Here is a 20,543-nt window from a genome sequence, read left to right as displayed (position 1 = left end):
TCCTGTCCCCAGTTGAACTTCTCCGGGCTCGTGTTTTGTCCGGTCTTAAGTTTCCCGTTCAATATCTTATCCTGCGAAACTGAGAATCATTGGACCTAAGCCGTTTCCCCCGTCACTCCGCCGCTTGTCAGATTTCTTTCTCTGCTCCGCGTTGGGCCTTTTTCCTCCACCGTCCTCAAGGTCGATGCCTTACGCTTTTCCTCAGTGCAGCTATCTGAGTTGCCGGGTCCTCCGGCGGAAGCATCTCATTCACCCCAAGCCTTCCGTATGGGGGTTATGCTAGCAGAGTCCGTCCCAACCAAAGGCACCGCATTCCGAGGGACAAGGGCCCCGGTACTGCAGGACACAACTCAGAGTTATCAAACCCGGTCTACTTTACCTAGATGACACGCACATATCAACAAGGGAAAAGGAATTAGAGGAATGGAACAGTAAGTTGACGACAACGACGACGATGAAATAAGACCATGACAACTGCAATCATGACGGGCTAGATGGCGATCATGATAAATGGAATGACAATAACAACGATTTGAAAAGACCGATATTAGCATTGAAAACGAAACCAATACCGACAGTGAGGATGAGTAAGGCAATAAATAATAAGAACGACAATGACTGCCCAGATGATCCTTCGAGGTTTTCGGGGGCGTCCACTGGTAACTACCTTGCGAATGTGTTTTGTTGCCTCCCGCGGATTACATAGTTGCAGCCGGAGATAAATAATTAAGTCATTGGTCAAGCCTAATATTGATATATGGAAGCGATCAATACACCTGTCAAAGGTTCAATCTGAGTAGTTGTGACGCGAAGGTTGTCTTCAATCGTGCTGTAAGCCCCCGAGTAAAACAAAGCCCCTTTTCAATGGGATGCTCCAATGAAGTTGGCACAATTGCCCCACATAAAGAGCGCACAGACAATTGCAGTGGGGCTGCAGATTTGCAGCTGTGCACTGACCACTCACAATGGGTATAAAGACTTCGCTTCCCTCCCAGATTTTCAGAATCCTTTTTTTCTTTTTTTCTTTAGCTCTCTTTGCCTTTTGGCTTAGATCAAGTGTAGTATCTGTTCTTTTCAGTTTAATCTCTGAAACTTGTCTACGGACAAGAATCTTGATTAAATTAATTTTTGTCTCTCCCCGTTGATTCCTCTGCACTTGTGCATGGATCACGGGACAGTGACCATGGTATTTCACTGCCTCCATGTGTCGCGAACCTCTTTTTCATTGCATTCTCGGGCTCCGCTCGGGTTGTGAGGAAGAAGAATGTGTGGTGTGGGGGTGAATATGAGTGGTGTGGTTGGTGAGTTTGTGGTGGAATTGTCGTGAAATCTGTTGCAGTTGTGACCAACTTTGCGCTCCCAAATGCCCCACTTTGAGTGTTTCCCGCTGAGACCAATTGCCAACGTGAAAAGTGCCCGTCGTGAGTCTGAGTCTTTTGTCCGAATCGAATGCCAGTCGGCCTCCAGAGTCGACCTGCCTTGCCCGCGATAAGTCAGCAGCACGGCCCAAGCTCTGTCCCAGGATTTTGAACCAGAGTTGATGTCGGCTCTTGCTCTCCACTCTGCATAGTCAACGCGTACGGTGTTGATAAGTCGGCATGTTTCTGGCCCGGAATCGGCCTGTTCTTCGTATGAGATGGATCAGAGTCGCAACGTCAAGTGGAGAAGCGGCGGCGTTCAATCGGCCACGCGATGACAAATCCCTCCGAGTCGCCGGCTAACGTCTTAAGGCCTGCATTGCGTCGGTCTGGACTCCCTTTCAATAGGAGGCCAACCTCCTCAACTCACTTGGGGCACTTTAGCTTGCTGGATGCATTCCCTTCAAGCGTATGGTGACCTGCTAAGATGATGTCCGCTAACGAAGCCGCCGCCTCCTTCCACCTGGCTGGCAGGGCGGGCCACAACTACGTCCATATGCGCCAGTGGGAGGACTTTGATAAGTCACTGGCGAATCCATGGACGCCAGATAGCCCTGATGGAATGTATGTTGTCGCTCACCCGTCAGGGAATCCTTTCTGACAAGCTTAGGGTGAATCTGAGCGTAGCCGAGAATGCCCTCATGCACCAGGAAGTAGTCGAGTTCACCGCGAAGAATGTTGCAGTCGATCCAGTCCGCCATCTCACGTACGGATCCGGTCCAAAGGGATCTACTCGGCTCAGACAGGCTTCTCGCCCCGTTCCTCACTTAACTCCAATTTCCAGCCGCGTGAGCCCGTGCGATATGAGGACATCATCGTCCAACCTGGAGTGACCGCGGTTATCGACAGCCTAGCATGTGCCATCTGCAACGAAGGCGAGGGCATCATTATCCCGCATCCCTTTTACATGGGTTTCGCTGTGGACATCCCAACTCGGGCCAGAGGCGTGATTGTCCCGGCGGTGTTCCAGTCACTCGCCGATCATAGGGGGTTTGTCGATGTTTTCGACGCCGAGATGAACATTGAGGCCTTAGACAAGGCGCTTAAAGGAACCCAAGAGAATGGCATCAAAGTCCGGGCGGTTCTCCTAACCAAGTGAGCAATGTCGCAATGATAGCTGCGGCACGCTCGTTGACGGTCGCTCCGTAGCCCTCACAACCCACTGGGGAGATGCTATGTAAGTTAGCTTCAACCAGACTCGGCACTGTACACAGCTGACACTTATGTTAGCCAATCGAGACCTTGAAAGCGATAGCCAGCTTCTGCGGCCGGCACGAGCTCCACCTCATCAGCGACGAAATATACGCGAACCTCCGTCTTCGAGAACCCCAGAGCGCCAGCCCCTGTACCCTTCACGTCGATTCTGGCGCTGAACCTCGCCGACCGGATCGACCCCCAGCTTGTCCACCTTGCGTACGGGGCAAGCAAAGACTTCTGTGCCAACGGGCTGCGGCTAGGCATGCTGTACACCAGAAATCAAGGGCTTCTGGCGGCGATTGCTGGGACAAGGTTGGTGATGGAGTTCTGATTCTCGCGCCCCGAGCTGATACGGATCATAGCATGCTTGCCTGGCCGCCGTACATTATCCAAGACCTCTGGGCCAGCATGCTAGAGAACGGTGCTTACACGGAGGACTTCTTCGCAACAAACCAGCAGCGCCTGGCTGAGCAGTATGCTTTTGCGACGCAATTCTTGGACGACCACGGGATCCCGTACTACCGAGACTCGTAGGTCATTCTCGTTTTCCACTCCCTCAGATGCCTCGGTCGGTCAGACAACAATCGGATCTAACAGTTAGGGAAGATACGCTGGCATGTTCATCTGGATTGATCTCAGACGATACATGATCCGGGGAGAGGAGTTACCCAGTCTCTCAATCTACACCCTAAATTCTCGAGACAAGGAAGTTTATCAGCAGCGAGAGTTGGAAATCAGCAACCGCTGCGTTGCGAACGGGGTCGCCATCGCGCTGGGGACCAATTTCTGCACCGAAGAGCTGGGCTGGTTCCGCCTCACATTTTCAGTGTCCAGGCAGGCGCTGGAGGTTGAACTTCAGAGGATGGTGAAGGCACTGCAAGATATTACACAATGAGTAGGAACGCGGGCGAAAGGAACCGGGTGTATTCGTAAGACAGCGAGAGTTCCCAGTTGTTCTGAAAGAGAACTTCCATATAAATACACCCCCACCGGGGTTTTAAATGTTAGCGCGATACAAGTCCCACGACTAACCAAAAGGTCAGCTACTTACGTCACCTTGCCCTACCGAAATCTTCAATCTACAAGGTCACTCTCCTAGCAAATTCTATAGTAAAGTACCTCGAAGCGAAGCCAGTTATTTTCTTTACCCATACGTATACTATTCGCTCTACTGTCGTTAACATGTCGACCTTCGCATCTCAAGGATGGGTATCCGTGCTCTGATCAATCATACAAGCATCCATAACTCGCCTGCTGCGGAGCGTTTTTACCGCTTACAATTTCAGCGAATCCGGCAGCCGCAACTCACAGAGCCTACGGGCCAAGCCACGACATCCACGAGGCGCCGTGCCCAAGAACTCTCGCGAGATAAGAAAATAGAGGCGCGAGCCTTACGCAATCATGCTAAGTGGTCCTTAAGCGATTGCCCGGGCCTTGGGAGCGACTCAACGGCAGGTGCAGTGGGCCTGTGACGGCCCAGTCACTCCGTAGAAAGCTGGGCATGTAGGCAGACATCCGTTGATCCGTACTCCGCAGAAAGAGATTCTCCGTCATTACCTCGAAGCCGACAACCTCTGCCACGAGCTCCCATAGGGCGATTTGAAATACTATATCCCCGGGCTTGACTCTTTGGAGAGACTACGATCTTCAAAGCCCTATGATCGATGGGTTACTCAAGGAGGAAACGCCCCCGCAGGATTCAACTGACTGCTTAGCACCGGGCCGTACGATTCGTCTTCGCATATGAGCAGTTGGCTCTACGACCTAATCCCGAGGATTGGGAAAAGGTTATCCTTAGCGATGAGACTTGGGCTACCAATAAGCCTATGTGGAAGGGGTGGATTACTATACACGACACCGAAGACCCTCGAACTTGGGCATTCCTTCGGACAAAATCACATGGCTGGATGTTCTGGGGCTGCTTCGCTGGACAGCGCAAGGGATTCGGGTTCTTCTAGGAGAAGGGATACGGGGGTATAAACGCTGAGAAATATCAGCGTTATGTACTTCCACTTGGACGGCAGTTCTGGGAGTCTTACAGCTGCGAATTCGCCTTCCAACAAGACAATGCTGCTGCCTATGTAGCTCAGTCAACGAGGCGTCTCATTACGGCACTTGGACTTGAGCTAATAGACTGGCCTGTACGAAGCCCGAACCTCAACCCGATAGAGAATCTCTGGCAATGGCTGAAGAACTATGTTGAGGACTACTATCCAGATCTTCAACGACTTAGTCTTTCAGCTCTCCGTACGGCTATTCAGGAGGCATGGGATGCGATCCCGGAGGACCTTTTACTACGGCTGGCACACTCGATGCCAGACAGGTTACGGAAAGTGATTGCAGCTGAGGGTGGAAGTATTGAGTACTAAATTTAGTGTGATATTTGCATGAAACTCAAGTATCTATACTTTCTGCTTCTTTCAGTTAGTGGGTGGGGCTTTTATTGCGCTAACGGTTAAAATCCCGGTGGAGGTGTATGTCTGGCGGCGCGGGGCCATCCCAAAGAGGTTCCACTGCAGTTTTGCGCCCCACGCAACGCGAGCGCGGGGCCGGATTCAACGGACCGTGTCCTGCAGCCGTGATCTTATCTCCGACCTTGCATCTCCACCAGGGAAGCTCTCAAGGAGCTCTGGTTCCCACGAATGTGACCTTCCATGGTTCTACTCCTGCAGTTCCCTGTCGCCATTATCTGCTGACAATGGCCTACATAGCTCCCATCCATCGGCCTAGCAGCGTGCGGCATGCCCTGCGTAGCCATCTCCTCTCGGACGAGGAGGAGAGCTTGGTGCTTGCGTAAGAACCGTGCCTGTCCTTCTCTTCTCCGTGCCAATTGCAGAAATCCCAGCACTGACTGACTGTAACAGAAAGGCCAACCGACTGGAGATATGGCGACTCTCCGACGGCCAGCTCAGCCAGGCCTATTCCAAGGTTGTCAACGGCACCATCGTCATCCTCGAGAAGCTCCGTCCGAAAGACTCCAAAACCGATCTCGTTTTTGTCGGAACCGACCGGTTCGAGTATTTCACGCTCATATGGAACCCCGAGATGTCACAACTAGACACGGGAAACCCCGACAAGGACCCCGGCGAGCGCCACATGCGCGATTCGCAGAGCCAGGACCGATGTCTGGTTGACCCATCCGGGAGATTCCTGGCCATGCACCTGTGGGAGGGGGTCCTAACAATCATGCGGCTGGGGGATCGGAAAAGCAACGCGATGGAGCTCACATTCATGGACCAAGTGCGACTGTCCGAGCTCTTCATCAGGGCGAGCACCTTCCTGTACACGGAAACGGGGCATCCCAAGATCGCCTTCCTGTACCAGAGCAGGGCTGACTCGGGCGACGCGAAACTGGCCATCTACCGCCTCACCAAGGATGATCGCCATACACAACCTTCGAGCTTTGACCCCGACCGGGACAGAGAGTACGAGAAGGATATGCCGGATCCCAGCGCATCCATGCTGATACCCGTGAAGCCTTTCGAGGGAGAAGTCAAGCGGCACAACGTGCGGAATCTCGAGTCGGCCAGGGCGCACCTCGGCGGCCTGATTGTGGTGGGCGAGACGAGGCTGCTGTACATCGACGAAGTCACGAAGATCCCCGTGGAATCGGCGCTGCGGGAAGCTTCCATCTTTGTCGCCTGGGCCGAGCTTAATGTCAAAAACTACTTATTGGCCGACGACTATGGGAGCCTACATTTGCTTACCCTGAATACCGAAGGCGTCGTGGTGACGGGAATGGATGTCAACTACATCGGAAAGACGTCGCGCGCGAGCAAGCTGGTGTATCTTGGGGACAACCTGTTGTTCGTTGCCTCCCATTACGGCGATAGCCAGCTCTACCGACTTGATCTCGATAGTGAAGACTCCAGTCGTTATTTGCAACTGGTGCAGACCCTCGACAATATCGGGCCGATCTTGGACTTTACCATCATGGATATGGGCAACAGGGGGGACGAAGGCCAACTAGGGAACGAGTACTCGTCCGGCCAGGCTCGCATCGTCACCTGCAGCGGAGTGCACAAGGACGGAACGCTCCGGAGTGTGCGCAGTGGTGTCGGGCTCGAGGACGTTGGCATCCTCGCTGATGTGGATCACTGTCGCGGTCTCTTCTCGCTAAAGTCTTCCGGATCACCCAGGTTTGATGTCCTGGTCGTGTCATTCTTGACCGAGACGCGTGTATTTCGGTTCGACGCACAGGGCGAGGTTGAGGAGGTAGAGTCATACTCGAGAATAGTTTTCGACCAGCAGACGTTACTAGCGATGGATCTCCCCAATGGCACGCTCCTGCAGGTCACCCCGGCCGCTGCCACCGTTCTCGACGCAGAAAGCGGTTCCTTGAGAGCAGTATGGAGACCGGACCGGCAGAAGACTATCATCAGCGCATCGGCAAATCCCGGCTGGCTCTTGTTGTCTGTAGATGGCACGGAGCTAGTGTCTTTAAACTTATCCGAAGAGATATGGACCATTCGACAGAAGGATATCGGCAGTCAAGACCAAATTGCTTGTATTCACGTACCGCCACAGATGAGCGGCATTGGCGTGGTCGGCTTCTGGTCGTCGGGCACTGTCTCCATTGTCGACCTCGACACGCTGGAGCCAATACACGGTGAGACGCTCCGCACATCAAAGGACGACGCCTCCATCCCCCGCGACCTTGCCCTTGTGCAAGTCCTGCCCCTCCGCGTATTCGAGCCTACATTATTCGTTGCCATGCAAGACGGCAACATCATCACCTTCAACGTTTCCCCCGACCTAGCGCTCTCGGGACGAAAGCGCGTCATCCTGGGCATGCGCCAGGCGCGATTCCACCTCCTCCCGCAGCCCAACGGCATTCACAGCATATTCGCCACCACCGAACACCCCAGCCTCATCTACGGCGCCGAGGGGCGGATAGTCTACTCGGCCGTCACCGCCGAGGAAGCGACCTACATCTGCCCTTTTGACGCGGAAGCCTTCCCGGACTGCATCGCCGTCGCGACCGACTCGCAGCTCAAAATCTCCCACATCGACCGCCAGCGCCGCACGCACGTGAGAACCATCCGCATCGGCGAAATGGTCCGCCGCATCGCCTACTCCCCCAAGGAGAAAGTCTTTGGCCTCGGCTGCATCCGCCGCGAGCTGGTGGCCGGCGAGGAGCTCGTGCAGTCGTCTTTCCAGCTCGTCGACGAGGTCCTCTTTGACCGCGTTGGCAAGCCGTTCCCGCTCGGGTCGCCGTCCTACACGGAACTCATCGAGTGCGTCGTGCGCGCCGAGATGACCGACTCGTACGGCAACCCGGCCGAGCGGTTCATTGTGGGGACGAGCTTCCTGCCGGACCCGGATTTCGGCCCCGGCACGGACGCTCGCGGGAGGATGCTGTTCTTTGGGGTCGACGGGGATCGGAATCCGTACCTGATTCTGAGCCACGATCTGAAGGGCGCGTGCCGGTGCCTGGCCGTCATGGAGGACGGGCGGACCATCGTCGCCGGCCTGACCAAGACGGTCGTGGTATGCCGGTACGAGGAGACGTCGACCACCACGGGCGAGGTGACGCGGCTGGCATCGTACCGGCCCGCGACGTACCCGGCCGAGATCACGGTGCGCGGCAACATGATTGCCATCGCGGATCTGATGAAGTCGGTTGCGCTGGTCGAGTACGTTCCTGCTGCTAGCGGTGGGGAGAAGGGGACCGGCGGCGGCGGCGCGCCCAAGCTGGTGGAGCGGGCTAGGCACTTTGGCAGTGTGTGGGCGACGGCGGTGGGGCATGTGGAGGGGGAGAGCTGGCTGGAGGCGGATGCCCAAGGGAATTTGATGGTGTTGAGGAGGAACTTGAATGGGGTTACGGACGAGGACAAGAGGCGGATGGAGGTCACGAGCGAGATGAACCTGGGCGAGATGGTGAATCGGATACGGGGGGTGGAGGTGGAGACATCACCGGGGGCTATGATTGTGCCGCGGGCCTTTTTGGGGACGGTGAGTAACCTATCGACGTGTGTATCGGAGGGGAGCTCTGCTGACTTTTGGCAGGTCGAGGGCGGCATCTACATGTTTGGCACGGTTGCGCAGGGTTTTCAAGACCTGCTGCTGACGTTCCAGGCGAGGTTGGGCGATGTCATCAAGACGGCTGGCGACATCGAGTTTAGGTCATACAGGGCGTTTAGGAACGCGGAGCGCGAAGGGGATGGGCCATTCCGGTTTTTGGACGGGGAGCTGTTGGAGAGGTTTCTCGATGTGGATGAGGCGACTCAGGAAGCCATTTGCAAGGGATTGGGCCCAACCGTCGAGCATATGCGGAATTTGGTAGAGGAGCTGCGACGCATGCATTAAAGGGTTGCCCTGGTAAGCAATAACGTTATTGAACATTGAAAAGTCTAAATAAAGACTTCCTGGGGGCAATTGGCCCCTTTCACTCACAATTCGTCGTTATTTTTCTGGGATGTCTGTGGCGACTGTCATGCTTCGGTGTACATTAGGGACGGGAGTTGACTCGACACGGCAGCGATGACACCAAATGCCAAGGCGCACGGGAGAAGCCGGAGTGGCAGCGGAGGCCACCAATCAGTAGCCGGGTAAGTGTGCGAATTTGTCTGCCTGAGGCCGCAAGACCGTCCTTCGAACCAGCTCCATGCCGGGAAATGTGGAAACGGTGCTTCGGCCCAGAATCAGCGGCCTTTCCTGAAAAACCTCAGTCCACGGACTCCGCCGACGTCGACACAACCAACGAGCCAACCCCTTCGCCGCTCTTCCTCCCCTTTCCCCGCCTCTGCCGTACGGATCGCAGCGACGACGATTAGCGACCACGCCGCTATTTTCCTTTCATCGACCACCACCGATCCGAACTGAATCTACTCTAACCCCAATTCCGAAAAAATCAATGGCGCCCCTCCAGACAATGTCGCGCACCCTCGCGCGGTCCGCCGCCCGCCTGCCGGCCACCTCTACTTGCGTGCGCGCCATGAGCTCGTCCCCAGCTCTCCGAGACGCCTCCTCGTCGTCGACTTTCCAGAGCCCTTTCACCTTCAAGGGCCAGAGCAAGAGCACCGAGATTCCGGATTTTTCAAAGTACATTTCCAAGAAGCAGGCTAGCTCGAATGCTCTCTTCTCGTACTTTATGGTTGGCACGCTGGGCGCCATCTCAGCGGCGGGGGCCAAGTCTACTATTCAGGGTGAGTTGTTTTTTTCTTCTCGTTTCGGGGTTATGGGGGATGGCTTTGAAGGGGTTGATTCAGGGAATTCAAGGAGGACTTGATTTGCTGGCAGGGCTGAAACGGGGTGTGAATGATGGTAATGTGTGGGGAAATGCTTGGGCATGACCGGGCTGACGTGTGGAGAATAGAGTTTCTTGTCAACATGTCTGCTTCGGCTGATGTCTTGGCCATGGCCAAGGTCGAGGTCGACCTCAATGCCATCCCTGAGGGCAAGAACGTAAGTGTTTCCGGGGTGTGTGCGCGTCAGGAGGATGGAGAGGCTTACCAGCATACAGGTCATTATCAAGTGGCGCGGCAAGCCCGTCTTCATCCGCCACCGGACGGCGGCCGAGATCGAGGAGGCCAACCAGGTCAACGTCGCCTCACTAAGAGACCCCCAGAGCGACGAGGAACGTGTCAAAAAGCCCGAGTGGCTCGTCATGCTTGGTATGTGTCAGATCGAAAGACCGAGTACAGAGCTGGAATTGCGGCTAACAGACGGGGATCAGGCGTCTGCACACACTTGGGTTGCGTGCCCATCGGCGAGGCCGGCGACTTTGGCGGTTGGTTCTGCCCCTGCCACGGTTCCCACTACGACATCTCGGGCCGCATCAGGAAAGGCCCCGCCCCGCTGAACCTCGAGGTTCCCGCGTACGACTTCTCGGACGACGGCAAGTTGGTCATTGGTTAAGGACCTGGAAATCGACTGTGAGGGCAACGACACGGACACGGAGACAGAGACAGCGGGAGACTGGGCGGGGTGGTGTATGAGTACAGTACGGGGTTTGGGCGAGACGAGAAAGAGAGCGTCGCAGATTTCCGGTTGCAGCCACCTGCTTATAGACCATAAACCGCGGAGCAAGCCTGACTGCTGCTTGAGTTTGGGCAATTTTCCTCTGTCTTTGCTAGTATCCCCTAGACAGACCTTGTTCGTTGGACAATGTTGATTGTACAAATAAGACGCAAGACAAGACATTCTTCGGGCTGACTGGCTTGTGACAGGTCAACTGGGCATCGAACAGGATGGCTTGTTATGTATAATGTGATGGGAACGCCCAACAGGCAGTGACCCGATCGGTTCAGGCATGAAGGCACAAGTGCCGGGGAATCATGCTCGCAGGCTTGGGGTGAGTCTCGGTTCCAGACTTGGACTCGGATCGTACGCAGAGCGCCAATGGCCTCGATGATCCTGCTTTCAAAGTTTGGGTGAGTGACAGGGCCAACTCTGTTTGTTGATCATCCCCCGTACTCGTTGGGATGACGTCCACACAGCTGAGTTTGGTTTACGAGGGCAGGCAACTGCCCGCTCAGTGCTGGTCCTTCTCTTCACGATGTTGGATATCCAAGTCCCACCCCATACTAAAATTCCTGTTTTTGCAGGCGAACTCACACAGCTGGAACTAGTGACATGTTGAATCCTCCTGGATTGAGCCATTCTCGATCGCAGGGCCCGCATGCCAATCTCCAGGAGAAGGGCAGATGAATGGTAAAGCCCCGGTGAGTCCGCACCTGCGTGAGGGGACCTCTTTCTGCTCTCAACCACCACTACTATCCCTTACACCGACATCATCGCCACCCTTAGCACCACCGAGTCCATCCACTACGAGACGTCAACGTCGTATGCCGAGGTGCTTGAAACCATTACCGATGACTCGGAGACGACTGTGGCGACCGTAACCCAGGTGGTGACAGCGCCAACCAATCCGGCTCCTTCGGACAAGAAGAAGAGGGGCCCGGGTGATAAAAAACGTAGATGCGTGCCGGCCCTGTCGTCTCCGTCTGCGTCCTCACTACCGCTACCATGTCATCGGCCTCCGGGTGTACCCTCTCGCGTCCAACTGCGGGAGTCTCGAGGAGTACTCGTCAGCCTGCTCCTGCATTTACACCGTCTCCAGTGATGTTTTTGTGACCACGACAATACCCGCCGCGCCCTTGGTCGAAACCGTCACCGAAAGCAGCGCAATCCCTTCCATTTCCACGTCCACTGTTACCGTCATTGTGTCGAGCACCGTCGTTGTGCCTGCCACCACCACCCTCGCTTCAACGACCACAGGCCTGTACCAAAAGACTACCACCGTCACATCGACCACAACGCCGGTCGCGCCCACTCAGACAGCATACCTCGGCGTGACCGGCATGCCCCCAGGTTATTACGTCGCTGCCGTCAATGGCTACTTCACGATCAACTCCGCCACTGCCCAGGCATCACCGTTCGGTCTCATCACCGCCGGTGGCCAGCCCTTCCCCCCCAGCAACCCGAGCGTGAAGTGGTTCGTGCAGCCGACGACTACGTACTTTGGCGTCATGATATTGTCCACGGATGCTCAGGCGTCCGTGTCCAACCTTGAACGCCGTCACCTGTACTATCAACTCGGGCGTCGTGTCGTGCATGGCGCCATTGAAGCTGGGCTTCGACACCATGTACAGGTGTGGCGCGTATTTCTATGTCGGACCAAAACCTGGGCATAGGCGGGCTGCACCAAGGCTAATTTCAAGATGTCGTCTCCTTAGGCGTAATACGTTCAATGTGGTCTGAATGGTAATAAAGTAAGACAGCTAAGAGATAATAGGCCGGGAAACGACAAATAAGCTAAGCTAAGCCCGTTATGGTAGAGTGTTAGGCATATGATAGATGCTGCTAATTCCTGCCACTCATGTCGTCCGTCTGATGTTCGAGCGGCCATAACAGCGCGCCCCGTTCCCAAATCTGGCTGGACTGGACTCGCATGCACGAACGGAGAGTGACAGGGCGCCGCGAAGGGGAAGCCTGGTGGCTGAAGGGCAGCGTCTGCTGCGTCTGAGGAATTCTCCGAGTCGGCGGACGATGCGTTGCTTGACAAGATGCCACTATCAACTGAAGCATTGGTGATAGGGAGTGGGCCCTCGCTTGGATGGTGGTTTCCAAATTCCAACACGGAACAAGGATGCGGAACAGCCCCTGTTTCCCCAGACCGGCCATCTTCTGCCTGGTTCAGCCACTGCCTTGCATGCGGCTCCCGCCAGGCGCCAGCAGAGCTGAGACAAACCATGTGCCATGTCTCGTCTGATCCGACGGATCTGATCCCAAAGCATTTCTGCACTCAGCCCGCAAACTGACGCACCAATCGGCTGGTTGCGAAACCAGGACCCGACATCAGCCCCGTCTGTCGACCCATCAACACGACTCCCAAGTTCGGACATCAAGGGCAGGAAGCCGCAGCACCCACACCTGGGTTTACGGTGGTAGCCTTCGCTCTAATTTGTGTCGACGTGCATGGGGCATGCTTCAATCATGCCATGCCGACAGGCAAGCCGATGCTGAAAAGTCAACGACCTGGAAGTGCCGACGGTGCTGATGTGGCCTCGTCCTCTCAGTCTGAGGTCATGTCAAGGCCAAAGCGAGCATCCTTCCAAACCTGGGGTGCTCATGACCTCGCCCATGTTTTCAGACAGGCGCCAAGAGAGGATTCGTCTGGCGCCTACTCCAACGTTGAGCATGTTTGAATTACCCTTGATGACCCTCTCGTCCCGGATCCAGGAGAGCCGACGGGCCCTGCTCCAAGAGAACCGCTCAATTACACCTCTCTCCAGGAACAGCCTTGTTGTGTTCCCTTTCACCCCTTCTGATCGCCGGCACACAGCTTGTTAGCGAGCGACCAAGGATTTCAGGATCCATGCCCATTATGAGACGACGCATCCCACCTAGTGTTGGACTCCTCTCGTTTCCGCATATAACGTCCACGGATGCCTCGACACCAACATCTCCATTCCTTACCACAAGCGCTCCCATCTTCATTCCGTTCTTTACAGTTCAGCGAACTTTCTTTTCGACACTCTTTTCATTTGATCATTCACTTCATTAGGCCGGGCCTCTATTTTTCCAACTCTTTACCTCGCGTCGATCGCTACAAAACTTTACGAAACCATGAAGTACGGGACTGCTTTGGTTGCCCTAGCGGGCATTGCTTCGGCCCGCGAGATCTCTATCTACTCTCGCAAGGCTTCGAAGCGTGAGGTTCCCCAGGAGCACTCACACGAGGCTATCCTCCGCGCCACCAATGTCGCCCTCAAACTCAACAACCCCCTGAACATTGTTGATGCTGTCTTTGCCCTGCTGGGCAATGCAGCCGCTGCCACCGGTGCCCCAGAGGTCGCCAACCTCGACTGCCTTCAGCAGATCGTAGCCGACCAGGCCTTCACCAACGCTAAGGAGGCCGGCGACCTGGACGGCCAGATCCAAGCCATCCTGTTCCGCGCCCTCGAACGCAATACACTGCAGGTTGGCCTGGCCAGCGAGCTCTGCAATGAGACTGCGGTCAATCCCGAGATTGCCAACATCCAGCAGCACCAGGACCCTGCCTCGCCCGAGGCCGTCAACAACGCCGCAATCGAGCTTGAGGTTGCCAAGTCCCTGGCATCCATCGGCGCCGACCCCCTCCTTGCTCTGCAGAGTGCCACTTTCCCCCCAGGCGAGGTAAAGTAGTGCAGACTCTCTCCGAGTAAAGAGCAGCAAAAATGCTGACACTATCCAGCTTGATGATCCGACCGCTGCGGGCAACACATGCAACGACGAGAACGATGCCGCCGGCTGCATTGTCACGCTGAATCTCCTCACCCCCGCGGTCACTGAGGAAGAGATCCTGGCTGCCGTGGCCGATATTGACGCCGGCGCTGGCGCGGGTGACGAGGCTGATGCCGATGCCGGAACTGGCGATGCTGAAGATGCTGGTATGTTCAATAGGTGTCTTAGGTGTCTCCCTCAATGTCGAAGGAGCCCACGCTAATATCATAACAGCATGCACTGTCGTCGTCGAGGAGCCCGCCGGTGACGACGCCAACGCCGGCAACGACGACGTTGCGACCGGCACCGTCAACGTCCAAGCCTTCGGCGGCAACCTCGGCGGCCCCCCGCCCCCGGTGCAGAGCACCGCCAGCGCGGACCGCCCCTTTTCCGTGAACGGCGCCACCTTTTTGAACGCCGGCGCCGCCATCCAGCGCTCTTGCGCCATCCAAAAGAACGCGTGCGCCAACGCTGCCAACGCGGGCCAGCTCGCCGGCGGCACTCAGCAGTGCGACGCCCAGGAGGACGAGTGCCGCGCCGCCAACAACCTGAAGAGACTCCGCCGCCGCTCGACCCCTTTGTCTTCCTCCTCCCGCGGCTACCGCCGCCAGGCAGCCAACGGTGGCGGCGGCGGCGCCCTCGACTTTGGCGAGTGCGGCAGCCCGGCGATCAAATTCGCCGTCGGCCTGGACGGCCGCAAGGAGGCCAGCTTCCAGAACGTCAACATGGCCGACTTCAACCACGGGTCGGCGCAGGCTATCCGCATCATTGCCGAGTTTACCTGCCAGCGCCTCGAGAGCTCGTGCAAGGCTGCCGACGAGACAGTGCAGGCTTGCCACCAGGCATCGCAAGCTGCCCAGGCGGCTACGGGCCAGGCGGCCGCCAACGCGTTCAACTCTATCTTGGGTGTGACGGCTTGATAAATAGCGGGGCGTCGGTTTGTGAACGCAGCGGATGGAGATAGTCATGACATGTAATCAGTGACACAAAAATGACAATGTATACTTGATTCGGATGAGATGTGAAGCATTGTGTAATCCTTGGTCGCGTGAAAAACTGCCCGTTGTGTCACAAGCAAGCAACACTTTAGTCACCATGTTCGAATTGTGGTGAGAATGAGCTTAGCCCTGAAAGTAGCAGCTTGCTAAGTGCTGTGTATTGACAAGAGAGATAGGTACTGCTTCTCTGTCTTCGCTCTTCTGTGTACCCTGACAAATGGTCATCAACATGCAATCTAGGTATGCAATGCAGAATTGTTTTCCGTCTTCTTCTTCAGCAGTACCAAACTTATGGCTTGCTGCCCGCCACGCCGGTCCCCTTAGAACATCTCCCACAACGGTGGCGGCAGCACAGGCCGGCAGGGGGGCTTATGCCGCGGGCCCGGCTGCTTCTGCTTCTGCTTGACCCCTACAAAGACGACGCATCGCGCCGGATTGCCGACCATGGCGGATTTGGATTCGAGGCCGTAGTAGTCCGAGATGGAATGAGTGAGCCAGCGTCTGTGCCCTTCGTCAGCGGCTTTGATTCACAATTGGGAGAAAGCGGAGCGAGAGGAGGTGGAAAGGAAACATGCACGAAAAGAGGAAAAGGACAGGAAGAGAAGAGAGAAAAGTGAGGGAAAAGAGAGAGGAGAAAAGGACAAGAAAGGAGACAACCTACTTCAACGCCCCTCCACCCCCCTCCTCCATCTCCAACACCAGCCCCCTGTCCATCACCTCCCCCTTCCCAACAGCACCAGCACCAACACCAGACACCACCCGCTGCGCCTTCTTCCAAGGCTTGCCGTCCATCATCCGCCCGTTCCGTCCCACAAACACAATCTCCTCGTCATCCGAGTCCGTCTCATCATCAATCTCGCCCTCACCACCATCACCACCCTCCCCGGCCTTATCCGCGCCAGCAGGAGCAGCAGTAGCAGCAACGACGGCCAAGCCGCGCTCAATAACCCATTCCCGCACGGGCTCCTCGAGAACCCGCAGCCACGCCTTAACGGCAGGCGTGCGCTTGGCCGTAGCGCGCAGGTCGCGCGGGACGTGGCCGACGCCCTCGGCACCAAGAGGCATGGACCCGGCTGATTCCTGGGGCTGGTGGTTGGGATGATGACGGTGGTGTTGGTGATGGTGCCGGCGGCTCTGGTTGAGGATGTACTGCTCACGCAAGCCTTTATCCCAGTACTGGGCTAATTGGTAGGGCACGGGGGGCAGGACGCGGTGGGTGGGTTGGATCTGCCAGTCTGACGGAAGCGGGGGCATGACGTTGGGGACGTGGAGGAGGCGGTCTGTTTTTTTGGAAACGTTCGAATCCATTCATTAGCACCCGTTGGGATGGTTTGAGCTTCTGACGGCTATGGTGGGGAAGTCAGCGTGAGGGAATCTGTAGGGGATGCTTTTACCGTTCTCCCAGCGCCGGCGCTGCCGACTGCCCTCCTTGCCCTTGAGCAGGGCCTCGCGCCGGCGCATGCTGTCGCGTCGTGAGGGGGGACGGCGCGGCGGTGTAATGCCTGCGCCGAAAGCGTCGGTGTGGCCGCCTTCGAATGCGACACCGCGCAGCTTCATCCCTTCGGGGCCATCGCGCTCGAACTCGGGCGCGGGACTGCAGTCGCTGTCGAGGGGAATGGCCAGGGCACTGCCGGTGCCCCGCGCAATGGGCGAAATTCTCAACGATTCGAGGGCGGCGACGGTCCAGGCCTCAATATCAACGGTCGCAGTCGAGGCATCAGAGAGCGAGTGTTGATGCTGTGCGTGAGGAGGGTGGGACTGGGACTGACCGTGCTGGTCGCCGTCCTCATCATGGCCCACGGGGGTACGTGTAATAGCCATTGATCCGCGATTTGCACCAGGAGGGTTCTGCAAGCCGCCGTATGATGAATAGGCGCAGAACCGCGGAGCTATAACGTTGTCGGCCACGCGCACGGCGAGAGTGGCGAGAGAGTCCCGCGATCTCGCGAAGCCGAGGTAGATCCCACCGTCTTTGGAGGAAACAGGCAAAGCAGCAAACAGGAGACGCAGGCTCTTGCGTGAGCAAAGAGGTCACTGGAATTCTTCCGATAACTGACCTTATCTCCTATGGCCGCCGGCCAAGCCAAGAGAGAGAGAAAAGGAAACAGGCAGATGAGGGAGAAGGGGTCAATGACATCCGTCATCGCCGGCATGACACATTCCGGGCCGTGCAGCGCTACTCATCGCGCTTGCTGACCAATCAAAGGCCCAGCAAGCCCACGCCCCTTGAAGTTCAGATCTCGTTCAGCCGCCAAGCACAGCACCCACATTCGCTCCTTCCCGCAAGAGCAGCACCAGTCTCCGTAGTGCGTGCCATCCCTCGAAGAGGCTTGAATTTTGTATGAAGAACAACCTGGAACCTGATAACTCCAAACAACAATACTAACCCTTGTGTTATCCCCCCCAAACTCCACGCCACAACAGGCACGTATTGATAAACCAATACCAACCCCAACCCTTCAAACCCCCGCTCAACATCCTCCAGCTGACCGACTCACCAACTTACTGTGACCACTTGTTCTGTCCCAAGCCGTTCAGACTGTTCCTCAACCCCATCCTCCCAGTACCACCAGACACATCATCCTTCCCTTCCCCTCCCTCAAGATCCTCCAACCTCTCCATCCCCATCGGCCGCCCAATCATGAAGCCCACAACGCTGCTCCTCACAACCCCCCTATCCCTGCTGACCTCGGCACTCCTCCTCCGCCGCCCGGATTCAACCTTGGAGGAATTCCCCATGCACATTACCTCCCTACCGCTACTTCCCCGGCTCTCGGTCCTAGGCTGGGACGAGGAGGAGGAACCGAAGGACCAGGACGACGGCAGCCAAGCGGTGAACAAACTCGACACCGCAGGCAGGCGAGAAATATTCGCCTTCTTGCCGCCGCCGTCGTTGCGGCGCCTGCGTCTGAGCATGACAAAGGAGACTGCAATCAGCGCGATAGCCGCCACGCTGCCCACGATGGGTGCGGCGACCCAGGCCATGGACAGCGGCGGACCGTCGCCAGCATTTTGGCCAGCCGTTTCCGGGACGGACGATTCTGTCAAGGAAACGGACGTCGTAGTGGGTTTTGGGAGCAAGGGCGGGAGCGAGCCCGCGGCTAGCGACGAATTTTGCGCAATCAGGAGCTCGGTTGCTGTGCCCAATGAAGGGGTCGGCGCCGGCGTCGAGATCGGTGTAGGTGGAGTATGCGCGGCTGCCGTGCTGCCCCCGGGTGGAGTGAAGAACACGGCCCCGCTACCTGGTTGGGGCACCGGGATGGTGGAGACTCCAGGGCCAGCCGGAGATGAGCTTGCACCCGGCGAGAGATCCGGAGCAGCAACAGCAGCAGCCATCATGGCAGAGTCGGTGCGTCGGTCTGCGGCAACGTCGCTGGAGTCTCGCACTGCGGTCTTGAGGTAGCAATTCTTGAACCCGAGATCTTGGCTTGGGTCGAAAGACACCGCTGCGCAGCCGTTCGTTGACGCACATTGCCCCAAGCAGTCTTGAAATGTCGGGGCAAAGTTCTGGCTGATGTCGTTTCCAGCGATGATGAACCCGCACATGGTGGTGAAGGTGGTCCCGACCGCCTCCTCGGTCCCGCCTAGCGTTGCGCAATCCGAGCTAGCACCTGGGAAGCTGGCGATTGCAGAATCGATCCGCCTTGCCAAAGCCTGCTCCTCAGCTGACCTTACGTTGGTCCGTAGGGTGCACCGGGATCCGTCAAACGAGGCCCCTTCGCATCTTGGGTGGAACGAGGAGCAGAGATCGACACACGCCGTTAAGTCGAAAACATCCAGTGTGTCGAGGACATCCCCTTCAATGTTCGAGTTGCAGAGAACAGTAAATTCTTGAAAGGTGCCTATGGTGGCCCCGTTCCCACCAGGACAAGGCCTGTTCTGGCGGCGGTGCACCCTGGTCCTGTCAACCACCCGTATTTCTGGTGGCAACATCGTCATACCAAGTCTGCTTGGGTCGATGTGGACGGTGTGAATGGGGAGCAACAGTAAGCTCTGGTCGTGATATTGTCATGGATTAGACAACAGACACTATGAATAGGAGGCGGGAGCAGGTCGAGGACTTTGCAGAGAGCAAAAACGAGCACCGACAGCTAACAGGGGGCGAATAAGGGAGCTGAAATAAGAAGGTTCGCTCTGTCAACTTGTAGGAATCATGGACGGGGCCAGGAACGCATACCGCCTGCGCCTCTCTTGCTGCATGGGAAACCTGATCGATTGGCACCTGCGAACGCCGGGCGACGCGATTTGAAGTGGGCTTCCCCAAAGCTGCCCCAGGATATTCAGTGTGTGACTGAAGGAGGCAGTGAATTGGGTGCCAAGGAAGACATTATGCCTGGCGGTTATGCTGTTGCATAAGAACGGTGTTCCAGGCGCGAAGATCATTGAAGCGAGCCGCATCCCTTCCGTGCAGCAACTGAAGCCCCAGATCGAGTAGTCGCCAACCGGAATATTGTGAAAACTAAAGCCCGACGTTTCCGCCGCTAATCAGCGGCTGGAAAATATCCAGCAATGTGTTTGTTGCCGTTCAACGGGAAGGGGGAGGCAGGGCGACGGACAACTTCAGCCCGGAATACTCATCCTGGAAGAGGTAGGCGAAAAAGGCTGCAGCGAATGTAACACCCAGTTGCAACACGCGGGTACCAGCAAACGGTTGCTGGGATCAGGGATTCCAAAACTGGCCAAGCTGTAGCATCGGATCCAAGAGATGTTCGAGGAGTGGCCGTCCGCAGTCACATTAGGTGGCACGGCACTTGACCGCGTTTGCTGCATCCCACCAATTTATGCCCTGCTCAGACAGGCTTCCCCAGAAGAATCCGGCGCAAAGCTGGGGGAGGCCCATGGAGTCTGGCCAGGACAAGGGAGGTTTTAGTGGGAATCCTCGTTTGGTTTTTGATTTCTAGTCGGTAACAGAAGAGCGTTCTGGAAACAGAAGTCAGCGAGGGTGTCCTGCACCAGACGACGCCGTGCGTGCGTTTGGTAGTTCGACGCGCTGCGAGATGCGGATGATGAATGGTCGATGCTAAACAACGGCTGCCTCAGGCGAGTTGAGGCTGTCCGTTGAAGTTGGACTGAGATGCCTAGACCGGCCCTAGGGAGTACAGCGACCTGGTCTGCGTCGATGTCATGCTGCTAGGATCCGAACTTGAGGTAGAATGGCACAAGGAACGGATGGATCTTCCTAGCTGAACGTCACGTAGTGGCACGGTAATCCGCTATCCCT

At 56.6% G+C, this 20,543-nt stretch overlaps 7 protein-coding genes across 7 annotated transcripts; 5 read left to right on the top strand and 2 right to left on the bottom strand.

The window, feature by feature from the left end:
• Nucleotides 1–2,059: 2,059 nt before the first annotated feature.
• Nucleotides 2,060–3,510, top strand: N657DRAFT_654834 (putative aminotransferase class I and II family protein; the record flags this gene model as incomplete). Its single annotated transcript, XM_062794539.1, has 6 exons — nucleotides 2,060–2,135; nucleotides 2,165–2,513; nucleotides 2,568–2,595; nucleotides 2,743–2,927; nucleotides 2,978–3,145; nucleotides 3,222–3,510. The coding sequence occupies 6 exons, from the start codon at nucleotides 2,060–2,062 to the stop codon at nucleotides 3,508–3,510; spliced, it is 1,095 nt and encodes a 364-aa protein (XP_062650251.1).
• Nucleotides 3,511–5,228: 1,718 nt separating this feature from the next.
• On the top strand, nucleotides 5,229–8,962 carry N657DRAFT_592939 (uncharacterized protein). The gene is made up of 3 exons (XM_062789936.1): nucleotides 5,229–5,408; nucleotides 5,480–8,570; nucleotides 8,625–8,962. The coding sequence occupies exons 1-3, from the start codon at nucleotides 5,314–5,316 to the stop codon at nucleotides 8,922–8,924; spliced, it is 3,486 nt and encodes a 1,161-aa protein (XP_062650250.1). The 5' UTR covers nucleotides 5,229–5,313; the 3' UTR covers nucleotides 8,925–8,962.
• Nucleotides 8,963–9,013: 51 nt separating this feature from the next.
• N657DRAFT_643266 (ubiquinol cytochrome reductase) lies at nucleotides 9,014–10,888 on the top strand. Its single transcript, XM_062792516.1, has 4 exons — nucleotides 9,014–9,763; nucleotides 9,934–10,022; nucleotides 10,081–10,231; nucleotides 10,294–10,888. The coding sequence occupies exons 1-4, from the start codon at nucleotides 9,472–9,474 to the stop codon at nucleotides 10,473–10,475; spliced, it is 714 nt and encodes a 237-aa protein (XP_062650249.1). The 5' UTR covers nucleotides 9,014–9,471; the 3' UTR covers nucleotides 10,476–10,888.
• Nucleotides 10,889–10,958: 70 nt separating this feature from the next.
• Nucleotides 10,959–12,295, top strand: N657DRAFT_632538 (uncharacterized protein; the record flags this gene model as incomplete). The annotated part of the gene is made up of 4 exons (XM_062791145.1): nucleotides 10,959–10,990; nucleotides 11,367–11,561; nucleotides 11,680–12,211; nucleotides 12,254–12,295. The coding sequence occupies 4 exons, from the start codon at nucleotides 10,959–10,961 to the stop codon at nucleotides 12,293–12,295; spliced, it is 801 nt and encodes a 266-aa protein (XP_062650248.1).
• Nucleotides 12,296–13,688: 1,393 nt separating this feature from the next.
• Nucleotides 13,689–15,244, top strand: N657DRAFT_632537 (uncharacterized protein; the record flags this gene model as incomplete). Its single annotated transcript, XM_062791144.1, has 3 exons — nucleotides 13,689–14,237; nucleotides 14,296–14,491; nucleotides 14,559–15,244. The coding sequence occupies 3 exons, from the start codon at nucleotides 13,689–13,691 to the stop codon at nucleotides 15,242–15,244; spliced, it is 1,431 nt and encodes a 476-aa protein (XP_062650247.1).
• Nucleotides 15,245–15,642: 398 nt separating this feature from the next.
• Nucleotides 15,643–17,143, bottom strand: N657DRAFT_569416 (uncharacterized protein; the record flags this gene model as incomplete). Its single annotated transcript, XM_062788661.1, has 4 exons — nucleotides 15,643–15,823; nucleotides 15,984–16,045; nucleotides 16,070–16,602; nucleotides 16,717–17,143. The coding sequence occupies 4 exons, from the start codon at nucleotides 17,141–17,143 to the stop codon at nucleotides 15,643–15,645; spliced, it is 1,203 nt and encodes a 400-aa protein (XP_062650246.1).
• Nucleotides 17,144–17,824: 681 nt separating this feature from the next.
• On the bottom strand, nucleotides 17,825–19,522 carry N657DRAFT_654829 (uncharacterized protein; the record flags this gene model as incomplete). Its single annotated transcript, XM_062794538.1, has 2 exons — nucleotides 17,825–19,242; nucleotides 19,465–19,522. 2 exons carry the CDS (start codon nucleotides 19,520–19,522, stop codon nucleotides 17,825–17,827), a joined length of 1,476 nt encoding a protein of 491 aa, XP_062650245.1.
• Between the last annotated feature and the right edge of the window lie 1,021 nt (nucleotides 19,523–20,543).

This window comes from Parathielavia appendiculata (assembly GCF_033297405.1).
Source record: "Parathielavia appendiculata strain CBS 731.68 unplaced genomic scaffold N657scaffold_3, whole genome shotgun sequence".
In the NCBI taxonomy this organism is placed as follows: Eukaryota; Fungi; Ascomycota; class Sordariomycetes; order Sordariales; family Chaetomiaceae; genus Parathielavia; species Parathielavia appendiculata.
The sequence above is the reverse complement of the archived record's forward strand: the minus strand, read 5'-3'. Positions and strand labels throughout refer to the sequence as shown.